The 26,569-nt window shown below is 33.8% G+C and overlaps 1 protein-coding gene across 2 annotated transcripts in view; it reads right to left on the bottom strand.

The window, feature by feature from the left end:
• The window catches only part of LOC118185672 (neural cell adhesion molecule 1-like), a 213,227-nt gene extending 192,093 nt beyond the window's left edge, over positions 1 to 21,134 (bottom strand). The window contains exon 1 of one of the 2 annotated variants that reach the window (XM_085816546.1): positions 20,850 to 21,134. In XM_085816546.1, coding sequence (XP_085672672.1) covers positions 20,850 to 20,967 — 118 coding nt within the window. In that variant the 5' untranslated portion in view covers positions 20,968 to 21,134. The remainder of the gene's footprint in view (positions 1 to 20,849) is intronic. The other variant, XM_085816544.1, reaches the window with a different exon arrangement.
• Between the last annotated feature and the right edge of the window lie 5,435 nt (positions 21,135 to 26,569).

Here is a 26,569-nt window from a genome sequence, read left to right as displayed (position 1 = left end):
TAAAACGTTTCCCCCCTTCCTGATTTACGTTCAAGTTACTTTAAAACACAATTTTCGGAATTAAACTTCCTATGTAAGGGTTCCCTCTTTTTTGATACATTCTATTAAATTTATATTAGGAGATAATACAATCAATATTTCTTTAGTAAATAAATTATTATTACCTTACTTTGCAGCTAATGCGCAAGTATTAGAAAAACTTGTTTTCGAACTCAGTGAATTTTAGATCATTCAATATATATATATATATATATATAAATTGTAGAAAGCTCACCTAAAAGTTACCAAGAGCTGCTGCTCCAAAAGGTTTAAAACGTTTTCAAAAATTAATACACATGAAAAGCAAATCATTAGACATGTAAAACATAAAATTAAAAAAAACAGAAAAAGTTAAAAAGTAAGCGGAAAATGGTAAATTAGCCCAATTCGACTTCCAAACAGGCTTTTCAAGGGAAATTTCATTTATTTGAACGTCGAATCAAGCTAACCCCATTACGCGTTTCGCCGAAACAGACAATTGAAACTTTTTCGCTAAAAAAATTTTTTTGACAAAGTGTCTTGGAAATTTTAATAGTCTCAATTCTCTGTTCCAATTTCCCGACTCGTCCGCTCAGAATGACACATTAAGGTGTTAAAATATGTTAATCAAAATCAAAAATTCCTAAATCTAGTCTAAAATTAAAATCAAAACGAAAATAAATAGCGATGAGCTATTAGTCCTAAAAATACAAAAACATACGGGCTGGGCCTGCAAGCTAAAAGATTAACAATTTAATTTTAAAATAATAGATTTTAGAAAACTGCAAGAAAACCTGTAATATATATATATATATATATATATATATATTCAATATATATTCAATATATATTCAATATATATATATATATATATATATATTCAATATATATATATATATATTCAATATATATATATATATATATATAATGTTGTATGAACTTAAATCCATTTAGTGCGAATACAAGTTATTATTACTTGCGCAATTGCTGCAAAGTTAGTTAATAATAATTTATTTCCTAAACAGTATTGATTAATTGATTATATTATCTCCTAAGTTTAAATATTCATTTTCAGGAAAAGAAGAAAAGTTCAAAAAGTTCATTTCTAGTGATAAATTTCAACCAAAACAAACTTTTCCTTTTTTTTTTTTTTTTTCCGAATAAATTCAAGACAGTAAAACAAACGAATGAAATATGAAGTAAACAAAGTAAGTGGTCAGGCACGGTTACAACATGCCACGGCCCATTTATCAACAACAAAACCAACAAAATCGACCCTCATTTTAAAAAAAAAGAATGTTGAATAATCACGCAATGCACTTTATTACACGTTTAAAGCATTAACTCGTTAATTTCACGAAGGCCAAAAAAAAAAAAAAAAAAAAAAAAAAATGGCGCAAGTGCACGTTGGATACCATCCATCAGGTGTCACCAGACGGGTCTCCTTTTCAAAGGGACGCCCTCGTAAATCAGGCAGGTCAGCCCCTTTCTGACGCTGGAAGTCGAATCTTTCCTGCCTGAAAATTCTTTTTAATAAAACCGGGGACTTGTTTACGTGGTCTCAACGCCTCAATTAGTATTCATTGTATGAGCTGAGATCGGAAAAAGTCAAACTCCCGCGATCTGGTGTGTGACGGTCGTCCGCTTCTGATGGCATTTCAAAAGAAGAAGTGATCTATGAATTTCGAAGACGTGTCAGCGTTCGAAGAATGGATGAAGGAGGTTAGCAGAGAGGACAAGACTTGTTTACTCTGCCGGGGCCTTTCAAACAACTATTATTTCGCAAGACAATTCAAGGAATGAATAAATGGAAGGCAATAATATGAGATGCTGATATAGTTAGTCCATTTAAAGTCAATTACATTTAAGGACACTATTTTAATCCCGCTTAAATTGTACATGGTTCAAATTATGCTAATTTTAAATTATAAAATTATTTAATAACAGATAATTGAATAGCTAGCTAAATTTTAGAACAATAGGCAGATGGATTTTTTAATTCACACAAGCATTTCCGGGAAGAAAATTAATTTTTTTGAAAATATACAGAGAGAAAAAGTTGCGTGTATGAAAAAACATACTTCTTTCACCTTTCTCCCAAATTTATACTCGACGTCCCTTACTGATTATCTGAAGAAGCCATACCCCAAGCATTCGAGAACATGCCCTTCATTTCCTACATTCAATTTAGGACGGAAAAAAAAATCAAATTACTTTCCTAAAAAAAAAAGTTAACGGTAAGATGAGTCTACCCTTCTACTTTCACTACCCTGATAAGATCTTTGGAAATTAATCTATTTCTAGAAAATACTTTCATAAATCCTATTGCTTTTGCATCCTAATCTGTTATACTCTTTCGTAAATCCCTTTTAAATTAATCTATTTCTAGAAAATACTTTCATAAATCCTATTGCTTTTGCATCCTAATCCGTTATACTCTTTCGTAAATCCCTTTTAAATTAATCTATTTCTAGAAAATACTTTCATAAATCCTATTGCTTTTGCATCCTAATCCGTTATACTCTTTCGTAAATCCCTTTTAAATTAATCTATTTCTAGAAAATACTTTCATAAATCCTATTGCTTTTGCATCCTAATCCGTTATACTCTTTCGTAAATCCCTTTTAAATTAATCTATTTCTAGAAAATACTTTCATAAATCCTATTGCTTTTGCATCCTAATCCGTTATACTCTTTCGTAAATCCCTTTTAAATTAATCTATTTCTAGAAAATACTTTCATAAATCCTATTGCTTTTGCATCCTAATCCGTTATACTCTTTCGTAAATCCCTTTTAAATTATTAGGCGTGATATATTCTAGGCTGAAACATTTTAGGAACCGTGCGCAAAGGAAGCATTTCTAATTAGATCATGATGTTGAATGAGGTATATTTTAACCGCTGAAAAATGGATTCTCAGTTTATTTCGAGATTGCTCGAATATTAAATTTAACTCCATGTGTTAAATACGAAGTTACTCATTACGATTTTAATAAAAATAAGTTTTATGATAACCTCATTATTTGATTTGTTATATGTTTAAAGACTTGAAAAATTACAGCTGAACTCCCCCCAAAACTTACATCTGACAGAAAGTTACAGGAAATTATTACGCTTTTCGGGGTGGAAAACATGAAAAATCAGCGGTGCTCTCGCCGATTTTTCATGTTCTTCCAGTTTCTAGCTAATCACTTACACCGTGACAACACAAGCAGGGGAACGTGACGATTCCTTTCAAGTCACTATTTATCATAAAAATGCCATTAAGACGTCATTAAAGATAAAAGTTGAAAAAGTGTTTGATGCACGGCGCCCGCAGTAAAATGTCAAAGGCCGACTATTAGAGATAAATATTTACATTAGTACTTTTTTATTTAATTCTTTAATCTGGGAAAATTCACGAGTAGACAATACTGTACCAATTACAAAAACATATGCACTATACACGCACCTATGCACAAACACACATTTTTCACTCGGTTCCGTGAAAGAGGCCCACATTTGCTCCATTCTGTAGATGCCCTCGGTTCTATGCGTGAATCACCTGTCAAATGACATACATGTAGTTAATATGTAGTAGGTTTTGTTATAAACGTTATAGTAAGTCTACAGCGGCGGTTTCAATGGCTTTCTAGATGTACTGTCCTAATTATCGTTTATCTTGAAACAGGTATGGAAAATACACACCATCCGTGATATACGAAAGGTACAGGTTGAATAAAGGCCAGCACCTGTGCATCCGTGTAGGCATACTAGGTATCCGTGGGCCTGACTATTAAGCTTCCGTCCCGAATGTAATTTCGAGAGGAAACACCCCGGGAGGGAGGTCAAGTGGTCTCCCACCTTTTACCCTACCACTAACCTCTCGAGAAGATTTCGGATCGCTGTGTATTTTGATTGCCACCTGGTCGCGCAGACACTATACGCGGACAAACATCTTTCTCCAAGATTCGAACCCGGGGAAATCAGTATGACAGTTAGCGTAATTAAACATTAGAGGCTAAGCGGTCGTAGTGTAATTAAATATCAATATCATGTGACTTGGTCAGCTGCGAATATTGAATCACTGGCAACACTAAGATCATCTGCCATTGTACACTTATTTTATTTATTTCCTTATTTTTTCCTCTATAGATTTTAAAGGATGCTGTATTCGTACGACCCCCTAATTTAAGATTTGCTACAATCGCGATATGCAGACCCTACTTCAATATCTGTCAGAGGTATGATAGTGTGTTCAAACAGGCATTGAAGCTATCCACACGGATTTGCAGCAATATGGAAGGCAAAAACTAGTTGGCAGAAAAACACGACAATGTGAAGTTTACAATAAAAGTAACCTTACATTGGCATAGGTTTTTTTGAATAAAATTCTATCGATTTTGAGAGCAATTTGATATAATTCCTTTTTCCCCGAGTAAAAAATATTTGTGCAGGGACCCTAAAATATCAGAACCAGTTTGCAGTTGCTTTTTTGGCTAATTTTAAACCCTACTGGCACCAAGAGTTTACACACAGAAAATTTATTAATGCACGTTTTCTAAAAATGGACTTCCGTTTCCGAAAATCAGAACAGATATTTATCATTTCTCTCTCTGTATCCAGTAAATAAAATAATTGATAATCGCCGAATATACAAGGTAATAAAATGAAATGCTACAATTATTATTCAATACGCAATTAACAGCGTGACGTCAATACAAAGACCAGCTGTCATCAAATTGAAAAATAGTTTACTCAAAGGACAATGGCTACCTTACCGGAAACGTCCGAGTACGTTCCGAGGAGGTTCGAAACAACCTACCTTGACGGAAACATGACGTCACAATTATTAATAACCGCGACAACTCACCAAAGTTCAAGCCTATCGTTCGGCGATCGAGTGGTTATCTCCAATTTGTGCTCACTGAACAGTCGCGTCCTCAGTCAGCATAATCAAGAGTGACGACCATCGATGGAATCGGAACGATAATCCCCCGAAATTACACACCGGATACGGCCCGTGGGCAGAGGGGGGTTGGATGGAAAGGGGCCGCCCCCAAAAGAAACATCTCAGGTAGTATCGGTTTCTTCCGCTCCATAAATCCCCGGGCGTCATTAATTCTGGCTCGGTCACTCATCCGCATACTCCATAATCCACCCCCACGGATCGTGCCCCCATAGGCAATCAGCTCCCTCCCTCTGCTCTCTCACGCAAAGATTCGAAACGAAGCGTGAGATATAAAGGGATATTTCTCTCAATGCGCAAACGATGTAGCAAAAGAATCAGACGCAAAGTTAGCTTCGATGTTTGTCCCTCGTGTTGAACAACATATTGAAAGTCGTCAAGATCACCGAAGAATGTATCAACAGCAGTTTTAAAATTCGCAAATGAATAATGCTTTCTTTTGGATTATACTTACTCAAAGCGGTATGGTTTAGTATAAAATAAGTTATAACCACAGTGTTTTCAGAATAGAGGGAGAAAGAGGAGATAATTTCAAATCAAGAAAATGAATCTTGTCTTAAATTTGGATATCTACACCGAACCTAAATGATATGATGCTGGATGCAGTTCATAAAATGCTGGATGGTTGGAAACGCGTATTGAATAGACAGCCTTTTTACTGGCATACACTTTACGTAACACCTAAAAAACTGATTTCGATCCTACGCAAATACTGATCCTAGACAAATACCCTAAAATTATAATTTAATCAAATTGTAAGAACCACTCGGTTATTTTCCAAGTGGCAACTTAACGTGTAGTAAATACGTGCAGGAACTACACAGGAGAAGGCCTTAAAAGTACCCTTTATTAAACTCTTTAAAATTCACAATGCGTCAACTTGACGCTAATGCATTACGCCTCACTCGGGCGATAACTGAAATAACAAGAACTAAACTAAAAATTCAAAGATATTAACAAGTAGTAGAAATTACGTTACAGGACTCAGAAAACTCCTGTTACTTACAACAGCAAAGTAAAAGTTGTTGTTATGCCACATAAACCAGCAATAAAAGCTCACACTACAGAGTTGACGGTGAATGCCCAAAACTCTCTCATTTCCCTCTAGAACTCAGTATTTCAACTTTTTCTCCTCCAGTTAGAATCTGCATTCTTTCACGCGCGCTACCAAATTTAAATATTCTGGCATTGAAAATTAGAGGAATGAAGGTTTATAGGAAAGAACGTAAAATTGAATTAAATTGAGACACAATAACACGCCGAATAAATACTGATTCAGAAGTCAAACAACAAAAATCAGCGTTAATTCACAAAATTTTCACAGGACTAGTTTCGATGGTTTTACCGAACCATCATCTTCAGCTGCAAAACCGCAAATGAACAAGATAGGAAATAATGTTTAGATAAGATAAGAAAGCCTGGACAAGAATAAGCAAGTGGCGCCATCTGTTGGCGAAACCAGAACTAAAACATAATTTCTCTAAAAGCCGAAGGCAAATTTGGATTGGAATTAGGATCGTTAACTAGAACAGAAAGATTTTTATGAATGTGAAACGCCTCTAGAAAATCCAGTTCTCCAATGGAAGATGTTTTTTGAATAATTTTGGCAGCAGAAAAATTGAAAGTGTGATTTTCGGACCAACAATGTTGAGCAACAGAAGACTTCTGTGTTTCCTTTTTTCTAACATATGCCTCATGTTCTTTGACGCGAAATTTTAAGGCTCTCTTAGTTTGGCCAATGTAAATTAAACCGCACTGGCAAGGAATCCTATAAATACCCCAGGAATTCATATCCGGAATGGGGTCCTTGAGTATAGAAGTTGGAATTTTATTGATGGGAGAGTAAACAACCCGAAAGTTAAATTTCTACAAAATATGTGCAACTTTATAGCTAATTGATGGAAAGAAGGGAATGACAAAAGAATTTTTATAATCTCCTAAAATAAGAGTGTGGCTTTTAGTGTGTTGAGATGAGAATTTTTTAACTGCTTGATTAATAATGTTGGGTGAAAAGCCCCTGTCAATAGCTATTGCTTTTAAGTAATTTAGTTCTTCATCAACGGCTAGTTTGGAGGAGCAAACTTGAAGAGCACGGAAAACATAGGAATAAAATGAAGCTAACTTTTGTTTAGTCGGATGACATGATTTAAAGTGTGGTGGAAGGCAAACCGATGAAGGTTTACGGTAAACTGTAGTACTGAAGTTGGATGTGTTACGTGTGACCAGAATGTCGAGAAACGGAAGAGAATTGCAAGTCTCAAGTTCAAAAGTGAACTGAATAGCAGGATCAATAGAATTCATTGTTGAAAGAACTCTATTTAAATCATCTTTATTACCTTCAAACAGGGTAAAAGTATCGTCTACGTAGCGGAACCATGCCGGGAAGTTTAAAGTTTCAAACAATTTTGATTCATAATAATGCATGTAGATATCAGCCAGGATGGGACTGAGGGGGCTTCCCATGGCTAATCCCTCAGTTTGCTTGTAATATTTATTTTGGAAAACAAAATGTGTTTGTTTCAAACAGAGTTGAGTGAGAGAAATTAGCTCATCAATTTCGATGCAAGAGAAATGAAATTCGCGAAGTCTGGTTTCTAGACATCTTAATGCACCCTTCACCACTGCATACCGTTGAATTAGACACTGGCATACAGCAAACGGTACCATCACACGAATGATTAATAATGTTGGGGCTTTTCACCCAACATTATTAATCAAGCAGTTAAAAAATTCTCATCTCAACACACTAAAAGCCACACTCTTATTTTAGGAGATTATAAAAATTCTGTTGTCATTCCCTTCTTTCCATCAATTAGCTATAAAATTGCACATATTTTGCAGAAATTTAACTTTCGGGTTGTTTATTCTCCCATCAATAAAATTCCAACTTCTATACTCAAGGACTCCATTCCGGATATGAATTCCTGGGGTATTTATAGGATTCCTTGCCAGTGCGGTTTAATTTACATTGGCCAAACTAAGAGAGCCTTAAAATTTCGCGTCAAAGAACATGAGGCATATGTTAGAAAAAAGGAAACACAGAAGTCTTCTGTTGCTCAACATTGTTGGTCCGAAAATCACACTTTCAATTTTTCTGCTGCCAAAATTATTCAAAAAACATCTTCCATTGGAGAACTGGATTTTCTAGAGGCATTTCACATTCATAAAAATCTTTCTGTTCTAGTTAACGATCCTAATTCCAATCCAAATTTGCCTTCGGCTTTTAGAGAAATTATGTTTTAGTTCTGGTTTCGCCAACAGATGGCGCCACTTGCTTATTCTTGTCCAGGCTTTCTTATCTTATCTAATCATTATTTCCTATCTTGTTCATTTGCGGTTTTGCAGCTGAAGATGATGGTTCGGTAAAACCATCGAAACTAGTCCTGTGAAAATTTTGTGAATTAACGCTGATTTTTGTTGTTTGACTTCTGAATCTGAATTAAATTGGTTATTTAAAGTAAATATAAATCTCTACAAAATTCTTTCTTTTGATTATACGTCACAGAATTACCTACGTCATATGCCAATGTCCACTGTATGCCGGTGTCGATAATGATTCTGAGCAATGTCGGACCTTTACCTATATTAAGCCTATGTCAGTGTCGACCATATGCAATGTCGATCGTATTAGGTGACAAATTCGTATTAATCTAGTTACTTATTATAACATCATTACAGACATTTATTTTTTACCGTATCATTCGTGTGATGGTACCGTTTGCTGTATGCCAGTGTCTAATTCAACGGTATGCAGTGTCGATGTTGTGGCGGAAATTGTTTTCATTGTTAATAGATGGCGCTAGAGTTGCGGGTTAGAGATGCCTCTTTTTTTTTCGCTTCTGCAGATTCCGCCCCGCACCTACCTTTTATAGCTGGTTACTTTTGATTTAGATGTCGGTTGGATATTTGCAATTAAGCTCCTCTTAGATTCGAATGTAAATATTAAACGTCTTCATTTATTTAAAGCATTTGATGTTGATCTATTTCATGACATCTTATGAATGTAAGCCGATAATTTATCATCAATAAACGCTACAGAACTACGAATTGTAAAATCAATACATCTTGAAGTGATTTTAAATATTACAAGTAGAATTATTGAACTGCACACTCGGATACCTCCGCGCTTTCAAAAAAGCGATTAAAAACAAATAAAAAAATATTTGTTTGCTTCAATTTTGGTTGGATCGTTTAATGCGACATGAGTAAATTAAAACACATAGTTTTCCAGCTAGTTTCGCGGATTCTTGATCTAACATAACGAATTCATTTACTAAAATTAATTGCAATGATTTTCCTAGTAAAGTAAGTGATAATAATGTAATTAATCTTTTGTAATAAATGAATTTTTATGATTTAATATATTCCGTAAATGTGCGAAAAAATCAAAATTAAACAAAGATTTTATGAAAAAATTTTTATCTTAAAAATGTGAACTTTAGATGCTTATATATATATATATGTTTGTGTGTATTATATATATTTAAAAAACTTCATTGTTAACTAATTACTAATCTCAATAAAAAATCTCGAATTAAAAATTCTTTTTGATGATTTTACGTCATTTTACCCCACAATGCAAGATTTTAAACAATAAACGCATCTGAATTTATGCCCATCAGACGATCCGGAAACTTTCAAATCAACTCAGCTCTAAGCAGTCGAATTTTGATTTCCAATAGCGTTAAAAGGTACTTAAAAATGTTTCAATTAAGCCTCATTCCTTTCGAACCCATCTTCAACAAGGCTATTTATGAGAATATTTTTTACTTCACCACCAACGTCTCCGAATCCAATATTTCAATTAAGAAAAGAAAAATCACAGCAAATATCATCTCAAGTATTCCAAACCACATGCCTTTTCCGAGATAAAAGCAATTAGGCAACAAAAGGGGTACTCGAAGAATGCCTAATCTTCTTCCGCAGATGATAATTATTCATAAATTGAAGAATTACCGCGGGGGGAGCTTCATAATCGGAGAGAAGTAAGGAAGGAAGCCTTCGCCTCCACGCAACGCAAACGGACCGTGCAGATTTCGAACCAAAAAGAACAAAAATATAGTTTTCCAGGTGGCAATTAATTAAGATTTCGTGGCGGGACAAAATGGCGCGTGTAAAACCAGATGATTAGAAGTGAATTTAAAATATCGAAAAGAGCGCTTTAAATTGTGTTGCCAGGACATTTAATTCAACTAAATTTTTGTTGAACATTTCGACCACGGACGATCTAGCCATTCAGTGAAAATTCACTGCTGATCAGTACAGAACATCTGTGGAGAAGATTTAAAAGGTAATCAATAAATAACTTCCGCTATGAGACTTTTCAGATTCCAGCCTATCGCTTGAAAAGTATAAACTACTGTAGTTAAATTATTCTTCAACGAATCGGAAGATCTATGGTTCGATGCTAGTCCAGTAAAACTCTAGCGCTTCTAATTTTCATCGACAGATGGCGCCACCGCCATAATAATCACAAAAAAAAAAACCTTACTGAATCGCACGCCGAGTTCATCAAAAAATTTAAAACGAACACTTTTTTTAAGATACTATAAATTAACTGGTTATACCTAATTGAAGAGATATTGTAAAGATTCGAAATTCGAGCAACCAGGCTTTGCTTTAACTATTCATAAATGCCAACAAGGATTTGATAAAATGTGACCTTGCTACGTTATGTACCCATGTGGCTCTATCTGACTGAGTCGGAAACGTCGCGCAGCGCGCGGTATCGCGGCAATAACTGTCAAACTTAACTTAATATCTTTCTATTTTGCTTGCACGTGATTTTCTTCACGAGAAAAAGAAGTAACTTCTACAAAGTAGTGATGGATTATATTACATTGCATTATATTATACTACCTAGGACGGCAGTTATTAGCGGAGGCTGACTGCATCGTTAAGGCTTAGATCGTTAAGGATTTTTGTGTCTTTTCCTGCTTTTTTCATATGCGATATCGGTTTATCTCTGTGGTGCAGCATCCTAAGCAGGATTTTCTATGATGAGACGGCTAAAAGACTAAGATACAGCAAAGTACATGAGAGCTATTTGCCTAAAGAGACCACAGGCTACCAGCCACAGCTCAGCGGTCTTACCCGCTGGGCCGCCAGTGGGTCTTTTGTGTTAACGAATAAAGTAAAATGAAACTTAATAATTAAACAAAAAATCAAAAAGTAAAAATATAAATAAATAAATATAATTTTTTGTCGAATATTTTGAAATATTTCAATCGCTATTACGCTTATACTGAATTTATAACAAATCTTTTCATACCTCAAAGTATAGGAACTCTTCAAAATATAACAGCAAGCGAGAATCTGATCTATAAGGCACTTAGTGAAATGATTATTCAGCCCCTATTCAATGAACCTTCAGAAGGAGAGCATGCATATTCCTTGATTAGAATCGAGATCTAAACACAAAAGGAGGGGGTTACAACAGTCATCAGAACAAGAAAGGGAGTCAAAGAATACCTCTAAGATGAGTCTTGGGAGGGAGGCAGATACATGCTCAGGAAGCGCAACACTCGTCCCCCCCACTTCTCCGCCATCAATCTTCGAATCCAGTTGTTCAGGTAATGATCGTGCGGTGAATCTTGGGAAGAAGGCAACAGGTGCGGGAGGTCAGTGGACCAAAACCTACTTTTGCTAAGTTGCCTGGTGAGCAAACACTGCATCGTATGCTGGGATAGTTTTCTCTAGTTCTCGTCCTCCCCCACAGAGAGTAAAGTAATTAGTGTGGAAAACGTGTGAGAAAAAGCGAAAGTTGACTGTGGGAATTTAGATTATGTTTGAGAGGGTAGAAACTTAAAGAAACAGTGCATTCTTTAAAAATGTCCAAGAATGCAGTGCGTCTTAGCGGTGTTTTAGAAGCTGTAAATAAATAACAAGCTAGAAAAGTCAGACAGGTAATCAAATGATTGCATTAGAAATTTAGGTTACAGTATATTATCTTCATGAGACCAGATGCAACTATTCACTATAACTACTATTATACTATTCACTATAACTATACGTAAAATTCTTAATTTGCAAACAACAGTTTTTCAGTTAGTCTGCACATATGTACATTCACAAACAGCCTAAGCATTCATCAAATATCCAAATTTGGTCAAGGTTAGAGATCTATTGTTTCTGAAAGCATGTGAAATGAGAGGACATTATTCCATTGTACAGAAAACAAAGAACAAACACTAACGAATCCTAAGAGATATCTCATGCAATGCAGTTTTTTCAGTTTCTTCCTAATCGGCAGCACGAAAACTCATTTGATATTTCATCAAATATTTACACAAAATTAAATTGAAAATGTTTTCTAAAAATCGCGTATGAATCCGGTTACCATCACAAAAGCCTTCAAACATCCTGTGGTCATTTTCAAAGACCATAAGATCGTCAAAAGATTTTGTATAATTTGAGGATTACGATTGGATGGTCGAAAGATGTTACGAAATCTGAAGCTGATATACAATGACCAAGAAATCTTAGAGAAATAACTTGTTGAATAATTTGTGAGTGTTTTTTTTTTTTTTTTTTTTTTTTTTTTTTTTTTTTAGTCCAAAGGGACTTGAGTCCCGAAGGACTATTGCTTTCGTTTTGGCATTTTGCGTCGGACTCATAAATGTCGGTTCACTTTTCAAACTGTTGCCACAAAATGTTAGAGTCCTGCATTATATTTGAAGAAATTAAATAATGAAAAATCTGCATAAATGTATGTATATTTCTCGTATTGTGATAAAACAACGGTACATAGAACAATCGAATTTTGAATGACGTAATCCTACTACGAATATGGGCATCTGGAATCCCAAATTTGAAATTTGGAAATTTTTTTTTTTTTTTTTTTCAAAAATTTTTCCCCTTAATTCATTCTGGAGATCAATTTTAAAATTCCAAAGCTGTTCGTATCTAGGTTTCATACATAATTCAGAGAACCTGAAATAAACTGTTCGTGACAGACATTTCATTTGCCCAGAAGGGCTATTAATTTCGTTTTGGCATTTTATGTCGTCCACTATAAAACAGCGTTTCACTTTTCAAATTGTTGCCACCTAATATTAGAGACCTGCATTATATTTAATGAAATTAAATAATGAAGAAACTGCATCAATGCATGTATGTTTCTCGCACTGTGATAAACCAACGGCACCTAGAGACATCAAATTCTGAATAACGTAGTCTTCCACAGGAATATGATTGCATTAGAAATTTATTCCAGTGGAATAAATATGGGTATCTGGAAGCCCAAATTTGGAATTTGTTTTATTACCTATTGCATATTTTGTAAAACTTTAACGAATTTTTGATTAACAAACTTAACGATTTGAAAACGGATATTGTTGTTGAATTGAATTTTATAGTTTAAGTGCGAAAAACATGACATTTTATAAATAAAGGTAACACACAAAAAGTTAAAGAAACGCCCCTTTGGGCGTTATATAAAATCGGAAAGCTTTCAGATTTTTTCAAAATCTTTAATAGCTTTTGTTTTTTTCCCGAATTTCAAAGAAATTTTCGTAAGGGTGCACACAACTTTATGCCAGGGAAAGGCTTGCAAAAGTTGCAATTTGCTAATTGATGCCAGCCTCTTTTTTATGAAGCAACCGTTACGAAGGCGACCTTTTCCAAGTCTCACGCTTCAAGATATAAAATGAGCTCAAGCAAGGCACATAAGACATTTGACCAGCATCAGGAAGTTTGATTAACAGCATATTAGAGGCGTGAACGATAGAAATAAATAAATAGCCAGTCTGAAAATTTTTAAATGTTCTCGTGTGAAATTCCAGTTGCACATTTGCGTCACAATTACTACCCACGAAGCTAAATGAAGCGCCTAAGCGGAACAAATTGCCCTTCGTGATACTTGTATCACAGATAATCCTTAAGTAACCTTTCTTAGTTTTTCTCCTTGTGACCGTGGAAAAACGGTGCTCATCATAGTTTTCTTATTTGATGAGATTTTCGAAAGCTGAGTATTTTAGGACCGACGGGATGATCTAACGCTTGATCAGTTGTCTGTCATAAAAAATCCGATTCCTCCGTCAACTTTCAAAGAAACGGTGAATGAGATCTGTAATGAGTTTTTTGACTCAAAAAGGAGAAATAGCGGTAAACGTAACGTTTACATTAAAAAAAAAAAAAAAAAAAAAAAAAAAAAAAACCTAAAAAACAAAATGCATTGTCAGATCTCAAAGTTTATTTTCTAAATTACGGAACACACAAAGCGTAACCTAGTGCTAAACTGATGATGGTAATAATCACTTAATTCAAATTTCAGCACCTATTCCAGAAGACGAAACATAACTCGGAACTGATGCCTCGACACGCTCTTCGATGTACTGTACGATATGAACCAAATACAAAATAACCATTTAAATATGTAAAAGTCCAAAAGAAATACCATCTAAACTAATTTGGATTATATCCACAATAAAATACCATCACTTCTGGGTTCATTACAACCTTCGTGCCGCTTGACATCTATGGGCGATGTAACAGATTTCGAATAACTCAATTCGAATGTGTAGATTTATTTTAAATATTCTTGTTCATTAAAACTCTTTCGTGAAGTATTATTTTATGCTTGCTCAAACAGATGAGCTATTTAAGTGCATCCGAGTAAATATTCTTGCGTAAACACTGTTAAAATAACCATGCGAACTAAAAATAAATTAAATAAACGGTGCAAAATGGAAATGTTTTTAAATATGCCTATTACTAAGACAATATTACAAGATGTTTTCGTAAGAAACTTCTGTACACATTGAAACTGTAAAAAAAAAAAAAAAAAAAATCTGAAATGTTGATTTTAAATTACGTCCAAAGGGGCGTTTTTTAACATTTTGTGTGTTACCTTTCTTTATTAAATATCATGTTCCTCGCACTTAAACCATAAGATCCAGTGCAACAGCAATATCGCAAAATAGTTTTAAAACGAGCATATCTTTAGAATTTCCGATACAGAGACCCACGCGCTGGAGATAAAAATGTTTTTTCTGCACAACGTTGCCATTGCTCGCTTTGAAATCCTTGAGTTTGTTAATCAAAAATTCGTCAAAGTTTTAAAAAATAGGAAATCGATCATAAAACAAATTTCAAATTTCAAATTTGGTCTTCCACATGCTCATATTCGTTGGAGGATTACGTTATTCAAATTCGATGACTATGTACCGTTATTTTATGACAATATGAGAAATATACATACATTTACGCAGATTTTCATTATTTAATTTCTTCAAATATAATGCAGGACTCTAACATTTTGTGGCAACAGTTTGAAAAGTGAACGGACATTTATCCGTCCGACGCAAAATGCCAAAACGAAAGTAATAGTCCTTCGGGACTCAAGTCCCTTTGGACTAAAAACAACTCACTTTATACTTTTTAAATTCAAAATAAGCAAAAATTAACGTAATTTTATTTCTATGGTAGAGAGAGAGAGGAAAAATAATCTGTTTAAAGATATCGGTACAATTAAAAAAAAAGACTAAATTTAATATTCCTATTTCATTTCGATACATTTTATTTCAAGCGACGCTTTTCAAACATAATTTTAGTATATCTTAAAAGGAGAATGTTTCTCGTTTAGAAGAACATAAATAGATCATGAGAATGGCACAAACCACTGTCAGTGACATGACACTAATAAGCGATGGAAACTGTATTTATTATTAAAAAAATGTACGAAACTGCATCTAACTGTTGCTAGAATCCTTAAGGACATTGCATGAAGATGAATCAAAGCGTTGTAAAGACAACGAATTTTAAAGTTCTACATGTGGGCGGTTAGGTTTAGAATTTCCACGTGTTCCATCCAAATCCATGTAGCGGACATTTAGGAAAAAAACCCACTCCTTGATACCTCGGGAACCCCGAGAAGATGAAATCCTGGGATGAAATGTCACAACTCAGCATGTGTGCCCCCGATTGCATTGCCCCCTACCATAAGAAGCATGGAGGTAGGAGAGGTCTTACTTCCTACCTCCATGCATAAGAAGGGTTCAATCACACCAGACAATGGTGATTTTTTCGCTTCTTCAGAAAAGCTGTCTTCTTGTGAAAATCAGCTCCTGTGAGCTGCGTACGAAAGCGAGAGACGGACAATATGATAATGATGTATCTTTGATGATTATAGTAAATAGTTTTTCGTGTGTATATTAGTCCAAAAATTAAGTTTTTTGAAGTCATTAATTTAGTAGTCCTGATTTGATAACTGTCTGTGGTATCCAGAGTACTTATTTTCTCTCATGTTTTGAATTTAAATGAAATGAATTAGAGAATATGATGTTCACAGTAGAATTTACAAACGTAATTCAACTTTAATTCTTAATTTAAATTATTATAATATTAAATATAATCAAAGACTAATCAAAGCACTAAAATTTCAGTTGAAATTCATGAACCATGACCACAAGAAAAGCATGTATAAAAGCCAGTTAATATTATTTGTTTATAGCAACAAGCATCATTTTAAAAGTCGTCTTCCATACACACATACACACACACACACACACACACACAAAAAAAAAAAAAAAAAAAAAAAAGTTTCATAGGTCTTTACAGGAATTCCACTGCTAATTAGTACACCTATTCCTCACAAATGGTAACGGAATGGCTACTTCCTGGAACCAAAATACCTTATGTTTCATAGCAATGATATAACCTAAACTTCTAACTTCTTCAAATCACATTTCAACGGATTTTATCATTAATATATAGACGACATATATTTAATGTATTCGTTGTAATAATAATGTATTATGTAATCGTTGTTCTATAATAGCAGCTTTTTCTGAATAGGGCTGCAATATTTTTTTACGCCCATTATTTTATTATTTGTTTTTCCCATGAAAAAAGTGCCATTGTTCCCATAAAATATACAGTTTTAATATTACATTATGTGTTTGTAGCTAAACACTGTTATATTAACCAAAAAACAACAAAAAAAATGAACCCTCAGTTCATTAAAGCTTACAGAATGACGCACGACACATGACACACCATCTAGCCATCGATGTTTCATGTGGTAAAATTAAACGCGTGCTGCACGGAACAGTTAAAAAAGTGGCCAGTATGGTGTGTACGTTGGAAATGTACGTTGGAACATTACGATCTTCCAATAATGGAGGGGTGCATAAATTTCTTCATCAAATATTTGGCTTTCTGTTTTGAGTCTTTATTGAACAAACAATCCAGACGTGGACGAATGTGATGTCCTACGTTTACACATTAAACTAATCACAATGGGCACAATGAGTCACGCCTGTGACCGCGACTGGCACACGTAAAACTTTATCGAACGTTAATATGTTGCTAAACGTGAATCTTAACCCCAACCGCAAACATATTGGCATATGAAATAAACCTGTAATTTACCTCAAACCTGTATCATTAACCTTAAGAAAAGGCTTTAACATGCGCTTTAGTAACAATGAACATATCCATATGCAATCAATGTACTGCAATTTGAGGTAATCTACACGCAGCAATGTTGTAAGCTGATGCTATGAGTTGTACATATATATATATATATATATATAACTTGAAGCTATAATGCATCTTTTTATGGTACGTAAAATTATCAGGCTCTATATTTACACAAGGGTGTAAATATCAAGGAAGATAAGAAAAGTGAGGTCCTTGCCATATGATTCAATCGAGAGAAAAAGACAAATTACTATTGATTACTAATTAAAGACCGAAATAGTGGGCACGTTTTAGCAAAATATGAGATATCCGCAGAGATCTACTGTTACTTATATACATTTTTTTATCTAGTCCTTACTTTCACTTATCACAAGCTCAAAAAGAAAACTCGCTTTCATTATTTTTACGAAATTTTTTTCACCCTTCAGGGAACACTTTTTTAAAGGCATTATCAATCATTCCCTCAAGAAGAGGAAGGTTACCAGACCCCCCCCCTACATGTATCTTTAAAAGTAAAAAATACGTTCTCTGATGACTAGACAGCTTTCGTTTTTTACCACTTCAAGTTGGGTGTAAGGAAAAAAGGCGATGTATATCATAACATATCTTAGACTTAATCTCAGAATATAATTTCTTTTTTTCGGGGGAGGGCTAGAATTCTTCAAGCAGGAAATATTTTTTTTTTAAAAAAAAAAAGGTCTTCGCATCTTCCGGAAGACACAACTACGAAAAATTTTTGAAGGGATTTTCATATGTTCTTATTTATATACATCCTAATTCATCAACTGCAATAATCATTAAGAATCGCAAAATACAGATACCAATAACGCAACTAAAACAGCAATTCTTTAAGAAATGAATTCTTAAACAAACTTAATTACAATGTTCGAAAAACAGTTTTTGGAAGACTAATATTATAATTCTATGGCAAAAGATCAGTTTAAATTTATATTTAAAAAAAAAAAAAAAAAAAAAAACAGCTGAATATTCAAATTACAATGTTTACAATCCCAATTAGAAACACGCCCTATTTGAAAATAGCGCCGCCATCCTTGTGAACAGGCACAAGTTAACTTCTTGCAAATCAAACTTCTTGCAAATCATTCGCTAACTGATCATATTTTTTGCAAAGATTAATTGAAAAATTATGTGGCTTTCGAAGAAAATATTCACTTGATGTTCTGAGAGTAGGAAAATAAAAATTTTAGATTTCAACGCAATACGCAAAACTCATATTTCAACTATATGCAAATATTCATACTCCAGTTAACAAGCGTAGCTTTAATTTTTGTACTGATATTTATTACAATTTACATTAAAATTGTTTAATGGATGTTACTATACGACTTAGAGGATACATTCTAATTGTTTATATTTTAGCCCATTAATAAGTAAATTGAAATATGTCATAATGCTCTTCCATTTACGTCTCTAAGATAAACATTTCAGAAGAGAAATAACTTCAACTTTAAGATTTTTCATATTAAGTTAAACATCAAAAAGAAATATAATTATATGGAAATGTAGTAAGTATCTAATCGAATAACTTAAGAAAATAATAACAACGAATAAAAAAGAAAGGGAGAAAATTATTATTATTTCTAAACCGTAAGATTACAAATGGTTATTTCTAAAGCAATGTCATCTTCAAAATATAACGCAATAGTAGAAGCTACTCATTCTTTTCAACTTCAAGAACAACTTCATCACAGCTTGCCTGTTTTCATTTCAAAGATTTCGCCCCCCCCCTTTTTTTTAGAACAGCATACTTTTACGAATGAATAAAAATTTCACTGAAGCAATCCTCATCACTATTAGTACAAAGTTTTATTAAAAATCGTTCAAGAACAGAAAAAGCTTAAAAAGTTACTAATGCAGAAAACCAAACATGTCGAAACAGAGCCATCTTTCGGCAAACCTTTCAACTAAAATTATGAAATCTCGATTTTGGAAGAGCAGTAAGTTGAAAATAGTACCTTAGGGATTAATAAATTTCTTTTGCTAATTCCATCGTTTATTCCTTTGTAAATTCAAATCTACGTGTAGCTATGCTAATTACAATTAAATTTACAAAATTTCATTTTTTATGCAATTTTTCATAAAAACCGATTTTGCAACTTATTCTTTTATGTTTGATATAATCTTATTAAGAATTTCTTTTTCAATATAGGATAATATTTTAGAAATTTAACAATATCAAGTAATATTTACTAATGCACGTGACCTGAACACAAACTTTCGAAAAGGAGTCATAAATAATCTGAGATTGGAAAGGAGTGCTGATTTATGTACTGGATAGCAATGTTTTATTCAAAACTGTTTTCACTGACAAATGGAAATAATTCTTTCTCCCACACTGTTACGAAAGCATTTTAATCATCAATTTAATTTTAGAGACAAAATAGTCTTATTCTTGAATAAAGCTCGGATATCGTTCGTTCGTTTCAATATTCCTGTATTGAATAACATCTTCCCTCTTCTCAAAAAGAAAAAGAAAGGTGGGGAAAGAACTGATTAAAAATAAACATTGTTAAAAAGATGCCTTTAAAACAATAGATAAGAATAATTTTTAAATACTGTTGTTAAATAATGTTCAAAAACTACCCCATTCCCTTCCAATAATTAAATAAATAAATAAGAATTAAAAAATAAACAGACTAAAATACTTCCACAAACGTTAAATATTTCATAAAAGAGCAGTATGTATCGTCTGCTTTTAAATTTAATTACTGTAATGGTATCAGTTTCACCCCAATTACTTTTAAATATGCAATAAAAAGACAACAATATCACTAATGAGTCATTTCAGTTTCTAATGCCATTTCAAAATACAAACATTTGCGAAATTTGAAATTACGGAATGATATTAAGAAATGTCTTATCCGAATAAGTTTTCATGAAAAAAAAAAAAAAAAAGAATTATGCTTGGCAAGAAGCCGTAAGTAAATATCAGCCAATCATAAAAACATATCAAAATGTTATAATAAAAAAACTTGAAATATTGTTTTGTTAAATAACATACTAATGAATGCAGAACATTATTACCTTTAAATGTTAATTTGTAGAATGAATTTTGTACCGCAAGCATTCTTTCTTAATTCCGATACATAATGATTCTGTTTTTTTTTTTTTTTTTTCGGGGGGGAGCGGGCGTTATTTACATTCGATGCATTATTATAAAAGAACATCGAACACTAATTGCAAGCGATAAAAATTTATTATATCTACAATCCCCCCCCCGCTCAGGTGTATCATTTTAAACGCCGGAGAAAGAATACGTAAGAACGGAATAGTTTTCATACTTAACCGATGTTCCATAGGAAGCTCAATACTAACTATTCGGAAATGGAATCCGACGATGTGTGAAACTCTATGCGCCCGCGCACCTCAGCGACCGACATCCCTCTCCCGCGACACCCCTGCAGACGGTCAAACCAAAACAAAACGGAGAACAACTTACCTTTTTCGAAATCGAAGAACGTGCTAGCGGCGACAGCGCCCTCCGATGCTGACGTAACCAAAAACAAAAACGCGACGATGCTGGCAAAGTTGGAGTTCGTCATAATCCACGACCACATAAAATACAGAATAAATCCACGAGTAGAGGCAAAAAAAGGCACACACACGAAACGGCACAAAACAAAACAAAGAACGAACTTGGCGGTAGAGAGCAGACGATAGGAACACAGTGGCAAGAGCAGAACTGTCGTGCACCCACCACCGCAGAAGCACGCGTGCGGACTGAGAGCCGGTTTTTTCGTTTTTACCGTTGCCGAAGCTGCTCCTCCGCTCTCCCTCTTTCCCCCCTTCCCACCCTTGAAATTCGTGATTCAACCCTCTCCTCTCCTTCCCCACCTCCTTTGTACTATCTCCCTCCTTCCCATCTGCCGGTAGTGGAAGAGGGGGGGAGGCGGAAGAGCGCACTACCAGGTGAAGCGAACTTTTTCTCTCGGACAAAACATGAGTTCGTAGTTGCAAAAACCTGAGCGTAAAGAATGAAAAATAATAAATAACTGAATAAATGCTGTCATTTTTTGCCACATAGCTGGAAATAGCAACAGCTTCTCTACTTTCCAAGCCATAAATTCTAGAGTGTACAGTTCGAATAATCTTTTCGATGTTGAAAGCTACAGTTTGAAAATTCGATTTCATTTCTTCAAGAAACCATCAAACCCGACAAAAAGTAAGCATCGATGTATGTCGATCAATAATTGTACAGCGAAGTCTGTTGAACAAGGATGTGAATTTCTAAACAGTTTCTAATAGATTCTAGAAGATTAAATACAGAATTCTGAACAATCTGGCATGTTCCAGACTACAGCGATGGTGGATTTATACAGTGGAATGATCGATCTAAAATTGCACATTGAAGCAAAACTCCCTCCCCCTCTAGGGTTATTCAATGTACTGAGGAATTCCACATACATATTTAAGGAGTAAAACGGCATGTTTAAAGAATAAGTAAAAGAATTCACAGTTTAATTACTTATAACCGGCTTTTCTTTTCAAGTTATAAATATTGCCAGTGTATGAAATCTTTTCAAACGAAGTTTAAATGTCTATTTATTTCGAAAATTCCATAAAAATTATAATAAAATAAATAATTAATTATAAAAAAAAAAAAAAAAAAAAAAAAAAAAGAAGGAAGAAAGAAAATCTGAAAATCTTACAGATAATAGGACCAAAAGGACGTTTTCTAACGTTTTGTGTTTCACCTTTATTTACTGAATATCATGCTCTTCGTACTTAAACCACATAAAATTCAATTCAACAGCAATAGCACAAAATAATAATAATAAATAAATAAAAAAACCCTCAAAGCTTTCAAATTTTATAACATGCCAAACGGGACGTGTTATAAAATAATTTTCTCATCATAAAATTTTCTCGTGGGCATTGCTCAATTTTCTCATCTCTTGCATTAAAAATACCTAATGTCTCTACAGTGGCGCCCGAACTAAAAAAGGTGGTGGATGATGATTCTCCACAACCAGGATTTGGCGAATGGGTTCCCTAATTCCCAGTCGCCCTCTAAAGGGGGGATGTATAAGGTATTTATTTCTCTCGCTCTCTTAGCATGCCTTCGTGGTGTAGTGGTCAGCACACTCGGCGCGTATTTTAGAGGTCCGTGCTTCGACTCGCGGCGAAAGCATTGCACATTTCTTTAAGCTCCTGCTTCAAAAAAAAAAAAAAAAAAAAAAAAAACCTAATGTCTCTACAGTGTCTAAAGGTAGACATTATATTTATCAGATTTTGTTTTGGATGCTGACTGACCCCTGACAATAGTGAATAGGAGAAGCTGAGTTAAGAAACTTTGCAGTTGACCAGTTATACAATGCAAGAAACCTATTTTACTTATGACACTCAAGATGTACAATAATAAATTTTGCAAAATGTTGTTAAGAAATGGTAATAATAGAATGAATGACATATTAACTTAAACCTGTACTTAGCAATGGATTTTTGAAAAATGTACGATCTTTTTCAGCATTCGTTGGTAATTATGTCTGTTTATGTAGGAAGTAATTTAATCGGAATTGAAAGTTAATTAACACTCTTTGAGACGTCAAAAACTAAATCACATTTTCAATATGAGAGGGGAGAAAAAAATCTGAAATGTTTCAGAACGCTTTGTGTGTTACCTTTATTTATTAAATATTATGTTCTTTGCAATTGAACCATAAAATTCAGCTCAACAGCAATGTCGCAAAATAAATTTAAAATAAGCTTATCTTTAGAATTTCCGATACACAGTTCCGCGCGCTGGAGATAAAAGATTTTGTTTTTTCCGCCATAGAGTGTTGTCATTGCTCGCTTTTAAATCGTTGAGTTTGTTAACCAAAATTTCGTTAAAGTTTTATAAAATATGAAATCAATAACAGAACAAATTCCAAATTTCAAATGTGGGCTTGTAGAAGCCCATATTCGCAGCAGGATTACGTCATTCAAAATTGGATGGCTCTAGCTACCGATGTTTTATCAAAATGCGAGAAACATACACACATTTACGCAGATTCTTCGTTATTTAATTTCTTCAAATATAATGCAGGGCGATAGTATTCGGTGGCAACGATTTGAAAAGTGATACAGCATTTTAAAGTTTTTATCGCAAAACGAAAACAATAATCCTTCAGGGACAAAGCCCCTTTGGACTAACAAGAAAGAAACCTATAAAGAGACAGACTACAGATTTCTGGAAATGCGACATAGTGTCTGCACTGGAGACGGGTAGATCGACACGATAGCTCAAAAATTGGTTTCGATTCTACGCAGAAACCTAAAAAAATTATATTCTCTTCTTTTTACTGTTAAATTCTTCCTCTAATTAGTAATCAGTTTCTAATTTTAACTTCCTCCAAGTCAATATCTAATGTATATGTTACCGTGAAAGACCGAAATTGGAGAATGTCGACTTTCACCGGAGAATATCAACATTCACCAAATACGTCGGTGAAAGACCGAATATTTCACTACATTCTTGTATATTCTGACTCTCACCGGTCTATGTCGACAATCACAGATATGCTCTGGTGAAAGTGGAAAAGAGAGGTCATAAAGTGCCATAATAGTTTAAGTTGTTGCAATAAATAAGATTTGAATCACATACTTTAGTAAGTTTTTTATTGCTGTTATTTTATTTTCTCATTTAGAACGTACTGTATAATTAAGTAAGTTTTTAACTTCTATTATTTTCCTTTCTCATTTTGAATGTATTGTGTGTTTTGGGTTCTCATGTTCTTAAGTTCTTATCTCAAGTTTCAAGTGCGTTTATTCGCGACTGAATTACGGAGAAGAAAATATAATATTGTTATATGTTCAATATTCACCATTAGTACATGGTGAATGTCGACATTGACCGGTGTAAGTCAGAAATAAGAGTATTTGGAAAATATTTCGGACATACACCAAGAGACTATGTGAATGTTGACATTCACCGGTGAAAGTCGACATTCTCCAGATTTCGGTGTTTCACCGTAACATATATAGATAAAACAATTTCGAACTACGCAATACCTCGTTCGATCTAATGCCAAGGTCGATCCTATGATACATTAATACTATGCTGGTGTCGATTCTATGCAGTGTCAGTAATATGACAGTGGCAGATTTGTATAGAATATGTAATGCGTGTACTGTATACTTCTATAAAGAATACGCAATATGTATTTTATACTAACGACTCTCTGCATGCGACCAAATTCTGCATTCCAATATATGCCTCTTATCCAATATTACATTATTATCAAAATTTAATTTTTATCGTATCGGTGCCATGTCGGTGTCAGTTCTACTCCGTGTCAATGCCACACATATGTGCGGGATCGACAGTGCGATTTACGCTCAACAGATACTCTGCAGAGCGGGTTCTATTCTATGTTCAGTGAATGAATTTAATGCTGATTTTTGAAGCAAATGATGCGTAACGGAAATGAACCTAATACCCTTTAAGAGCAATATCCTTTAGAGATCATACATCCTCTTATTTGGCAACCAACACGTACTGAAATAATATTTTACAGGATTTAAGGGGGCTCATACACCTTAAGCCCCTTATGATCTTCGAATGTATGGTTGTTGCAAGGATTGGGATATTTTATTTATTTTAAAAGCAATTACTTCCATCTTTTTACAGCTGACTACATAATATAGTTGCTTTGGGACCTAGTAACAGAAAGTTTGTGTCGCCAAAATATTTTTGTAATTTAATCCGCTTTGGGACAACATTTTCCGTCATGTTTCCACCTTGAGCGCACGATATTTTAAAAATGGCTTATGGTACGTACTTGAAATTTAGTGGAATTCTTTATATGAGCACTATTATCTAACTAAACCAAAAATCTGATGAATATTTTAGAATTAAAAAATTTTTATGCACGAAAACATTATAGATTTTTTTTAATAAAATACATTTTATAAACTCAAATCCAAATAAAATAAAAATTTAACAGGAAATTCTTAGAATGTTTGGTTCACAGTAGTTTCCAAATGGTATATAAGCTATATATATTAAATATGGAATTAAATTATGCAACAGAATGTTTTAAAATGTGCGCGCAAGTTGGAAACATGACGAAAAATTTTGTCACAAAGCAAATTAAATTATAAAAATACATGTGGCAACACAAACTTTCTGATTACTATTTCAGAAAGCAGTTATATTACGTAATCAGCTGCAAAAAGATGGAAGTAATTGCTTTTAAAATAAATGAGCTATCCCAGTTCTTGTGACAGTCACATATTCGATGATCTTATGGGTTTTAAAGTGATTGAGTCCCCTTAACATTGAAAGGAAGACGTATGAGTTTTACCCCTCCTGCAAAGAAATTGCTGATTCTTCCTTTTTCAACCAATCAGCTATCAGCATCAGTATTCTTTCTATGCTGATATTATAGAATAAAAATCCGTTTAAATGGTAACCCTAATGTCCCGTGGTGGTTGGCTGTTTTAAATCCCGGAACATAAAGCAAATATTAAGGAAAAATTTTGTTACTTTTATGTATGATAGCACTTTTAAAATGATGCATAATATATTGATTCTTTTTTCTTTTAATAGTTCTACTAGCAGCTTGGTAGAGTCCTGCTTCTTCTTTGTATAATTATTTTTTAAGCAGTGTCTCGTTTATGCGAACGTTGAAATACATTTTGACAAAATACTAAACGGTCCTCTAAGATGACCATCCACGGCTCCAGATCTGCTTTTCTGTGGAAGTGGTAGCATTAAGAGATTTCAATAGAACTGAGATTTACTGTCCAACTTAACGAAAAATGATCCCCAGCTCCCAAGTGATGCAACTTTCTTTCAATCAAAGAAGGAAGATCTGACAAAAATAAAAACTGAAAGCAAAATATGAATAAAAAATTCCACATTTTGCTCAATAAAATCCCTAAGTCGATCTAACAAGTCGCCGTCCAAAGGATTTTAGCTTAAGCAAGAACAGAAAATTCCTTTTTAGAGGGATCTTCTACCATAGGATCATCTGAGATAAGAATTATGGTTCGAATTCCTTCTTTTTTTTATACAGAAAAGAATATATCCTACAAAAAAAATTCCCTACTGAGTTGAAGAAGTTTAAGCAAGAAATGCAGGAAAAGGGCTCAGAGAATTATTTTCACAATTGTTCTTTCAATCCATTTAAAGAAGAAGGGAGAAATATTTCATCTATACGATGGTCCAGATAA

The sequence above is a fragment of the Stegodyphus dumicola genome, chromosome 5 (genome assembly GCF_044657685.1).
Source record: "Stegodyphus dumicola isolate Sdum_Otavi_A_Nest chromosome 5, ASM4465768v1".
NCBI classification, from domain to species: Eukaryota; Metazoa; Arthropoda; class Arachnida; order Araneae; family Eresidae; genus Stegodyphus; species Stegodyphus dumicola.
The sequence above is the reverse complement of the archived record's forward strand: the minus strand, read 5'-3'. Positions and strand labels throughout refer to the sequence as shown.